Raw genomic sequence first — 11,018 nt, 5'->3', positions numbered from 1 at the left:
TACATCATGAGGCACTTCAGAGTGGTTCATAGTGGTAGGTTTCTGTTCCTAACAAGCCAGTTATGACTTATACCATCGACACATGGTCTCTTCTTTGTCATAAATTGTATTTTTCACATCAAATGTTCAAGTGAAGATACAATGTCTTCCTACCCTAAAACAATTCATATATTTTATAATTTAGGTATTTACAATGTATTTATTTATTAACCCTTAAACGCCTAAGCGGTATTTTAAAAATCATCTCCCGTATGCCGGTGGGGTTCGGGAGTGAGCGCCGAAGCGGAAAAAAAGTTTTTTAAAAAAATCACAGCACACTTAGTTTTCAAGATTAAGAGTTCATTTTTGGCTCTTTTTTTGTCATTGCCTGAAGTTTAGTATGAAACCATCAGAAATGAAAAAAATATCCTTATCATATATAAATATTGGAATATATGACAGCGCAAAAAAAAATTTCATATATAATTGCATACAAATCGCTCTGTGAGCAAAACGGTTAAAGCTAATGAGTTAATTTTTTCATTGTATTGTAAACTAAATTACGATAATTTTGGTATAAAACACATTGTAAAACAATCAAAGCAACACAGAGAAAATTTTATCACAAAATGATGCATGAATCCGTAATGTGTGGACGTAAAAGTTTTTATAAAAATTCACCATAAATTGAAATATTGTGCTAGAGACGTCCCGTTTGTTGCAAAATGAAGGTAATTGATTGAATATTACTAGCCTGTAAGAGTTTTAGCTTACAATTGCATTTTCGACCATTTTGGTCGAGTTAAAGTTGACAGAATGTCGTGATTTATATGCATATATTTCAAAAATGCTAAAAGCTAGGACCATGAATTATTGTTTGTTGTATTCTACGTGAAATTTTGCACATTTTGATATATAAAACTCTATGTAACGGCTAATATGAAACGGTGCAAATATTACGACAATGTGACTCGAGCATTTCGGAGGTTTGCCGCCGAGATTCTGCGCATGGAGGGAAGGAAAAAGTTTTTTTTTCACAAATTCACCATAAATCGAAATATGGTGCTAGAGACTTCCAATTTGTTTCAAAATGAAGATAAATGATTGAATATTAGTAGACTGTAAGAGTTTTAGCTTACAATTGCGTTTTTCGACCATTTCGGTTGAGTCAAATTTGACCGAATGTCGAATTTTTTCTAATTATCGTGATTTATATGCAATTATTTCAAAAATGATAAATGCTACAACCATGAGTTATTTTTCATTGTATTCTACATGAAATGGCACACATTTTCATATGTAGAACTCTATATAACGGCAAATATGAAACGGTGCAAATATTACGACAATGTGACTCAAGCATTTAGGAGATTTGCCGCCGAGATACCGCGCGCGGAGGGAAGGAAAAAGTTTTTTTTTTCACAAATTCACCATAGATCGAAATATTGTGCTAGAGACTTCCAATTTGTTTCAAAATGAAGATAAATGATTGAATATCAGTAGACTAAGATTTTCATCTTACAATTGCATTTTTCGACCTTTTCGGTCGAGTCAAATTTGACCGAATGTCGAATTTATGGTGATTTATATGCAAATATTTAAAAAATGATAAAAGCTACAACCATGAGTTATTTTTTGTTGTATTCTACATGAAATTGCGCATATTTTCATATATATAACTTTATATAAAGGCTAATATGAAATGGTGCAAATATTACGACAATGTGACTCAAGCATTTAGGATATTTACCGCCGAGATACCAAGAGCGGAGGGAAGGGAAAAGTTGTTTTTTTTCAAAAATTCACCATAAATCGAAATATTGTGCTAGAGACTTCCAATTTCTTTCAAAATGAAGATAAATGATTGAATATTACAAGACTGTAAGAGTTTTAGCTTACAATTGCGTTTTTCGACCATTTCGGTCGAGTCAAAATTGACCAAATGTCAAATTTTTTCTATTTATCGTGATTTATATGCAAATATTTCAAAAATGATAAATGCTACAACCATGATTTATTTTTTTGTATTCTACATGAAATTGCACACATTTTCATATATAGAACTCTATATAACGACTAATATGAAACGGTGCAAATATTACGACAATGTGACTCAAGCATTTAGGAGATTTGCCGCCAAGATACCGCGCGCGGAGGGAAGGAAAAAGATTTTTTCAAAAATTCACTATAAATCGAAATATTGTGCTAGAGACTTCCAATTTGTTTCAAAATGAAGATAAATGATTGAATATTACTATACTGTAAGAGTTTTAGCTTACAATTAGGTTTTTCGACCATTTCGGTCGAGTCAAAATTGACCAAATGTCGAATTTTTTCTATTTATCGTGATTTATATGCAAATATTTCAAAAATAATAAAAGCTACGACAATGAGTTATTTTTTTGTATTCTACATGAAATTGCGCACATTTTCATATACAGAACTGTATATAAAGGCTAATATGAAACAGTGCAAATATTACAACAATGTGAATCAAGTATTTTGGAGATTTGCGGCTGAGATACCGCGCGCGGAGGGAAGGAAAGTTTTTTTTTTTTTTAAATTCACCATAAATCGAAATATTGTGCTAGAGACTTCCAATTTGTTTCAAAATGAAGATAAATGATTGAATAATACTAGAATGTTAATGTATATGTATATGATAATATATATATATATATATATATATATATATATATATATATTTAATATATATATATCTATATATATATATATATATATATATATATATATATATATATATATATATATATATATCTAACATTCTAGTATTATTCAATCATTTAGGGTCAAATCTGTTTAGGTTTGTGACCGTGTGATATCCGATAATCCTGGAGATTATCTCTTTTAATTTTTACCCTTTTGACAATTAACCATCTGGTATTCTTGATCTTGTTGTGTACCCGAGATCTTTCTCTCCAATTGTATTTAATTCGCTCCTTGACAATGTTTTAGTAAAGACGAAAGTGCTTGGCTTGGATTGACTTGCTACATTTTCCTGTGGTATTCGCTTAATATTATATAATATATATATATATATATATATATTAATTTTATATAAATTATATCTATATATATATATATATATAATAGATATATATATAGTAATATATATATATATATATATAATATATATATATTATATACATATATATAATTATATATATATAACATACATACAGGCTATGCAGGTGTATCACATAAATCCATTCAGGAAATCGCAGACAACCACATGAAGTTAAAACATTGACTATGCCATACAAAGCGGAGAAGATGAAACTCCACTATTCAACGAGGGAACAAGACCAATCTAGAGTCATTATATATTAAACGTCTTGTTCCCTCGTTGAATAGTGGAGTTTCATCTTCTCCGCTTTGTCTGGCATAGTCAACGTTTTAACTTCTTGCCCAAGTCTAGTCATTCTACCTCCTTCCTTCTCAACTAACAGTTGGTTGCGCCTTGGTATTTGTTTTTTATTTGTACTTTTTACTTTTTTGTTTTACTTGTCAATTTTTAGTCCTTTTTGTCAATGTTAAGTTAATTTTAGTCTTGTATTTTTTACTATATTAAGAATGCTGCTCTTATTGAATGTTAATATGTATGTGTTTTTATCTCAACAGACTGAAGATGCATATTGTATGTGCGAAACGTCTCAATAAATGTTTCTTCTGATGTGATTGTCTGCGATTTCCTGAATGGATATATATATATATATATATATATATATATATATATATATATATATATATATATATATATATACATATAGATATAGATATATATATATTATCTCTTGCTTCGCTTTTGCGAAAGACCTGTTTGTTTTTTCCGTTACGACTGTCATTCGTAAGTATTTCTGGTTCCTTCCGTCTCCTATGTAATATCTTAGTAAAGTGGTTCTTCTTAAACTAAAGGAGATGATTCAAACGGATAAGTTGAAAAAGGTACAACAACTTTATTCTGTAACTCCATAATAAGAGAGACAGTTCGGTCGGGAGACCGATATGTTTGATGGCTGGAAATGAACTGACTTCTTAGAGCATCACGTTGATAGCGAAACATTAGCTATCTCAGCGATTCACATAAAAACATACGTAGTCCGCCGGCTCGGAAGTTACAAGTTTCCGGCGTAGGTTAACAGGTCAACCGCTTCCCATGGAAGGCGTGTTGAAAAAGATAGATAATGTACAACAAGCTGACATATCAAACAAACCTAAATCAGGCTACTGCAGACATCGCATAGCGTAATCTAGATCTGCCTTGGTCACGTAGGACCCTCCTAATGCCAATGACTTCAGGTCATGGGTTTTTATTTACAGATTATGTAATTCTAAAATGTATTTATTACATTAGGCTCGGACAGCTACCATTCAAGCCTTGAATAACAAAAGTTACTTTAAACATGGTTTCTTAGGAGCGTGCTCGTAACATATGTTTAGGTATAAACATAACAAGTGATTAAATGCATAAAAAGGTTCTGTTACATACCCTTTTTTACATATTCATAAACAAAGATAAATGCATGGAAAATCTAGATCCATGTTTGGTAATAATAATAATTAGGTACCCAAAAATAATCAAAAGGTAAAAATCAAAGGATTAACATGTATACATGATTATTATGATAATAGTTAACCTGATTAAGAATAGTGGTTACTGATAGATTACAACATGATCATGGATAATTGTTAAAGAGTACTTGTCACTCTTTGTAATAGGTAAATATAATGGTACAATTGTATAATAGTATAATTGTGGCCAGATTAATATATAGGGCTGGTATATTTTATTAGGTGCCCGAAAAATACCTTTAGGAGTATATTAATGTATAAGATTGGGCTATAATACTTTATTAGGTGCCCGGGAGATACTTTAACTGTTCAAATGCAAAGGCGTGAGTCTTTCTTGTCCTACATTTTTGCCAGCATACAGACCGCTTTTCACACACAACACAATTCCAGACAATTTTCCTAGGCACAAAATGAAATGGCCAGTTTCAGGCGGCCCTAAACTCAAACGACTTGAGTGTAACGGGTACGTCATCTGGACGGGACAATACGTTTCCTTGGAGATCCTTCTGTGTACGCCTCAGCCTACGCCAAGCAAAGATGTTGACGGCGATAACCAATATGGCCGTCACGCTGAACACGGCCAGCAGAATGTAGTAACGAAGATTTTCTCCACCTGCATAAGTCGGTGACGCGTGGTTCATCTCAGCCAGTTGCGTCAAACGATGAGCCACCCGCGCGTTGTATGGGAGAGGTAGTGATGGGATAATTGTAGACGCCCAAGTATAGTTCGCAAAATACGCCTTCTCACGTATTATCGTGTTGACCCCTCTGACGGTGTAGTTTGTAGATGTCCCCGTACAACCATCAGCTGCTACAAAGATTGGGGAATGGGCGGTGGTCCCGTCTGGGCATACGACGTGGAAACCGGCTTTGTCGTATCGGATCCAGGAGCCATTATTCATTCTGTAATTGAATTTATTACTGTAAAAGGGATAAAGTTTCCCCAGACAACCTTCGCTTGTATGAGAGAGAGAGCCGTTTAGCACTATGCCTAACTCACATGAATCCGTTGATATAGGATAGAATTCAAAAGAGTCAGCTGTACAAATTTTATTATTCATGGCTTCTGAACAGTGAGTGAGTTTATCTAAGTCTTTAATGACTGTAAATGATTTCCTATCAGAAGAAATCAGAACATGCCCGTCAAATTGGATATTACTGGACTTGAGTTATTCGTCATGAAAGTAGGAAACGGTGCTATTTTGTATGATTGCCAAGCATCGGAAGAATCAAAAGGTATAGTGATCATAATCCTGTAATTTTCAACGCTGACTGATATTAGGCTATAATAGAACTCTACTTTATGGGCGTCTAATAAAGGAATATAACCTAGTTTCTCCCGTCCGTTCTCCAAAGTTAACGTCAGATCTTTAGTAGGCATGAGGTGTGGAGATAACACACCCTTTGTCGCTAACGTAATAGCTTCTACATAGTCTTTTGATTTCTCAATAAAATGTGATATTTTCACACGGATATGATCTATTTTCGAACTATAGTAAGCTAACGTAGCCAGCAAATGTTGAACTTCCATAATCTGATCGATATTATTTGAATGTTCGTTTACCAAACTCATTATTTGATTGATCGAGAATAATTGGCTGCGAAGTTCAGACAAAGCTAATTCGGTTTTGTGTTGCAAAAACTCAATTCTTTTATTTTGATTATTTATCTTTAGGCGATTTGAAATTCCTAAGCCTAGATTCGCAACAGATCCCAAGATGTTTAGTCCAGCCAGAATAAGCGGGTTGCGGCGTTCGAGATTATTGTGCCGCAGACCACATCGCAAGTCACGACCGAGCAAGTTCCTCTGCCTCAGCGGTTTTATTTTGTATGTCATAAGACAACATTTCCGCGACGCTTAGGGTTTGAGCTAGCGAAATCCCTGAGTTAGCATGAAAATTACGTTGGTGCATCTCCTTAAGCGAAATGGCAAACCTCATCAGGTCATTCTTTAAGTTAAGGACGTCATCTTCAGGCAAAAATATGGCCTGCATATCCACTTCTATGACTATATTACTTGACACTATAAAAATGTCGTCTGTTCTCTCGATAATCGAGCCATGATTAAATTCTATTTCTTTCATCTTAGCGCTCTTTCCATACAACAAAGATGTCTGAACACACAATATCACTCCTAACAATAACAGATTCATTTTTGAAAACCTGCAATGAGTAAAATATATGTAATAACTCGTGTAAAAGAATAGGTTTACATACAAATAGGATTGATATATACATATATAAATTATTATAAAAGTTTCATAAATACAACCATTTTTTTTCCCTCACTCCATCTACCTTTCTTTAGATTCTGATATGTGCCAATGGAACTATTCTCACATCAGTGGGTTTGGATACATTTTGAACCCTAAATCTATTGGCCGTTAATATTTCTAAAATGTTAAAACGGGCCTTCAAACTTAGGTGTCAGTTTATAATTTAAACCTTTATGTACGTATACTTGTATGTATACCTGATCGCCCACGGCATATGTTCTAGTTGGCTTAGCTATTTTATCATGATTTCTTTTCATTGTAATTTGTGCTTCTTCTAGATTCTTACGAAGTATATTATATCGACTTATGCTTGCATCCATAACATCCTTTAGAGGATTTGATAAATTAGTTGTAGGCGTTAATACATGGAAAGGTGTTCTAGCTGGGATACCGTACAGTGCCTCGTGCGGTGTCATTTTAATAGACACATGATACGAGTGATTAAGTGTGCTTAGTACCGCAGGTATGGCAATGTCCCAGTTGGGGTCTGCCCCCCCTAAGGTGACCCTTAAAATGTTTAAAACCTTACGATTTGCCCTTTCCACTAGCCCATTAGACTCTGGGTGATAGATCATGGTATTGATTTTCTTTATGCAAAGGAATTCGCACAAGGAGTTAAGGAAATGATTATTGAACTCCCCGCCCGAGTCTGATATAATGGTGTGTGGAATTCCATGTTTACAAATGTAGCACTCGTAAAACTTTCTAGCGCACTCGACTGCGGTTTTTGTTTTAAGCGCTATCAGTTCTGTATATCGAGTCAAAGCATCTATGATTACTAGGAGGTGCTTATTTCCTCTGTCTGACTCGTAAAATCCTGTTAATAAATCTAAGTGTACTCTTTCAAAGGGTTGATTTGGCACGGGGTAAGCCCCTAGGCTGACAGGTGTCTTCGTGTGCCCTTTGTATTCTTGACAAGTGCGACAATTTGCTATGTGCTTTTTTATATCTGTAAGCATCGTATGCCAATAAAATAAGGATTTGGCTTTCTGTGACATTAGGGAATAACCCGGGTGTCCATGCAGTGGATTTTCATGCAACCATTTTAAGACAGTGGGTATGAGTGAGATAGGTACCACCACCTGGTTGTTATTCAACTGTGGTGTGTTGCAGGTTTTCCTCGTCACGGATCTACACAGGATATTATCTTTGATGATATAATTCTGCTGCTTATACTTTATATATTCCTTTTCCTTCGGATTTCCGTTTAACGCAATGATGATTTTTTCTATTTGCGGATCTTTTCTTTGTTCCGTCTGTAATAGTTCAGCACTCCAGCCCAGATCTTCCTGTTCAGATATAGTTTTAACAATGGGCGTGGAGGTTGAGATATCTATTAATTCAGCTAATGGCTCGGTACAAGATGAAGAGGGGTTGCGTGATAATGCGTCGGCAATGATATTTGCTTTCCCAGGTAAATACCCGATCCTCGCGCCAAAGTCCTGGATGATCATGTGCCACCGAGTTCGCTTAGGGCTGTGACTAAAGCCTTTAAAGAAGTCGGTTAGGGGCTTATGATCAGTGAGAACCTTGACGGGATAACCGTATATTATAAATTTAAAATGCATGAGTGAATTAACAATACCGAGCCCTTCCTTGTCTATTACTGCATATTTACTTTTGGAAGGTCTCAGTTTACGTGAATAAAAAGCTATAGGGAAAAACTGTTTATCATATTGTTGAAGCAATACCCCACCTACTCCTAGGTCTGAGGCGTCTGTTGCTATGAAGAATTCCTTACCGAAGTCAGGAAATTTCAAGATAGGAGAACTACACAGTTCATCTTTCAATTTATCGAACGCCTGTTGATGATTTTCAGACCATATGAAATCTACGCCCTTTTTTATAAGATCGGTTAGGGGAGCGGCTATGATGGAGTAGTTCCTAATGAACCTCCTATAATATCCGCTACAGCCTAAAAATTGCTGTATTCCCTTGACGTTGGTAGGTATCGGAAAGTTACGGATAGCCGATACCTTATCATGGACTACTTTAAGACCTTCACTAGACACCGTGAAACCTAAATAGACTAGTTCTGTTTTAAAAAATTCACACTTACTTATCTTTACCCTTAAATTATGCTGCCTTAGTCTTTGTAGCACTAACTCTAATTTACGTAGATATTCTTCTAAGGTATTGGAAAAGATTACTAGGTCGTCCATGTAGGCATGTAGGATATCTCTTAACAAGTCTCCAAACACAATGTTTATCATTCTAGTAAAAGTTATGAGAGCACAACGTAAACCAAAAGGCATACGCAAAAATTCATAATGTCCCCTGGCTGTGCTGAAGGCAGTGTATGGGATACTCTCTTCTTCCAACGGAATCTGATGAAAGCCTTTTAGTAGGTCCAAGCTGGTGAAATATTTGTTCTGACCTAGTAGAGATAGAATATCGTCAGTACATGGTACTGGGAATTGGTCAGGGATTGTTTCTTCATTTAAGCGACGAAAATCGACGCATATCCGCCAAGTTCGATCTTTTTTCGGTACTACTATTAACGGAAAATTATAAGGGCTGTTTGATTTCCTAATGACTCCTTCTTTTAGCATTTTACCTACTTCCTCAGTTATCTCATTCTGAAATTTCATAGGAAGTCGGTACGAAGGTACATAGATTACTTTCTGTTTGTCCTTGAGCCTTATTTGATGCTCGATGAAATCCGTTTTTCCTAGGGTTCCATCCGTAGTGGAAAAAACATTATGATATTCAGTTAAAAGATTCAAAAATTTCTGCTGAATTTCTTCTTCTTGAATGTCCTTATTGATTTTGTTCTTTATAGATTGCAAAAGGGATTCATCCGCAACTGATTGAGCGTGATTTATCTCAGCTACGGTAAGAATGCGATGTTTATAAACTTCCGCATCCAAGATATGTTGATTTTTGTGGATTACTAAAGTGGTATTCAAATGATTACAGACTTCGATGTGACATTGTTGGTGTGAGCCGACTGTATAAATGGCTTGTGTGACGGATAATCCGTGTGTTTTCAGAGTTTCGGAAAGGATTAACATTTCAGATCCTGGCAAGGTTTTCTTTACACGCACTAATATGTTCGAAGTTACGTTCGGCTCGAGAGTTTGCATAAAAGCTGATATTACGGGCGAGCGAGAGTTCTGTTGGGTCGCATGTATTATTTCTTGGTTCATGAGACAAGTGATTGGTTCTTCAATATAAGTGACTACTCTGTCTGTCTCTTTATTATCTAAAACTGATTTTAGGGTATTAGAAGACTTATAGAATTTTCCTTTGATATACACGCCGTGTTTTGCAGGTGCTAAGGTAATATTTTGAGTGCCCATAGACGGGTATCCGATAATTACTGCGGGATACATATTAATGTTTTGTACAACGATAAAGGTATCGGAAAACGTGTGCTTACCGACCTTGTACTGAACATGAGTTACTCCTACCACATTTAATTCATTATTTCCTATGCCTGAGAGTCTTATTCCGGACTTCTCTATAGGGAAGTTTGAAAAGAGTAAATGATGAGTCCTTAAATCCATGATATTACGTGGACTACCAGAATCAAAGAACAAAGTGAATGACTTATGGTCCAAATTTACTGCATGTAAGGTTGGTCGTAACTCGTCTTGACTAATAATTGCATGAATTTGTTGCAAATCTACGGGAACCTGCACAGATTTTTTGGATTCGGCCGTGTGTTTCATAGGAAAATCGATTGCCTCACAATGATCTGATAAATGATTAAACTGATTATTTGATACAAAAGATGTTGATATTGATGACTCAACATCGTCCTCTCCCCCCTTGGAGCGAACTATGTGGTATTTGCTTTGTTTAGCACACCTTGAAAATTCGCTTGCCCTTGCAAGTTCTGGCTAGACGGCCCAGGAACAGAGGTACCTGAAGCACGATTTGTTTGTTTCTGCCTGCTGTTGAGCAGCATTGCCGTTTGCTTGTTTCTTTTTATAGTACTGAGGACCCTTCTTTTTATTTGCACTGGCAACTGGTTGCGTGTTTGTAGGATTCTGCTGTTGATTCCGCGAGTAGCAACGATTATATGAATGAATGGAACTATTATGTATTGAACAAAAACGCGTCCGACAGTCTGAAATCATGTGACCTGGTCGTTTACAGTTATAACAAACCATCCCTGCAACTTGATTATTATTATGTACCACGTTTACTTGTTGTGGCTTATTC

General features: G+C 35.5%; 1 protein-coding gene across 1 annotated transcript in view; it reads right to left on the bottom strand.

Annotated features, from left to right (window-relative positions):
* Positions 1–3,955: 3,955 nt before the first annotated feature.
* Positions 3,956–11,018, bottom strand: part of LOC135216354 (phenylalanine--tRNA ligase, mitochondrial-like) — a 292,985-nt gene continuing 285,922 nt past the window's right edge. The window contains exon 8 of the mRNA XM_064251594.1: positions 3,956–5,475. Within this exon, the coding sequence (XP_064107664.1) occupies positions 5,467–5,475 (9 nt within the window). The 3' untranslated portion in view covers positions 3,956–5,466. The remainder of the gene's footprint in view (positions 5,476–11,018) is intronic.

The sequence above is a fragment of the Macrobrachium nipponense genome, chromosome 6 (genome assembly GCF_015104395.2).
Source record: "Macrobrachium nipponense isolate FS-2020 chromosome 6, ASM1510439v2, whole genome shotgun sequence".
NCBI lineage: Eukaryota > Metazoa > Arthropoda > Malacostraca > Decapoda > Palaemonidae > Macrobrachium > Macrobrachium nipponense.
The sequence above is the reverse complement of the archived record's forward strand: the minus strand, read 5'-3'. Positions and strand labels throughout refer to the sequence as shown.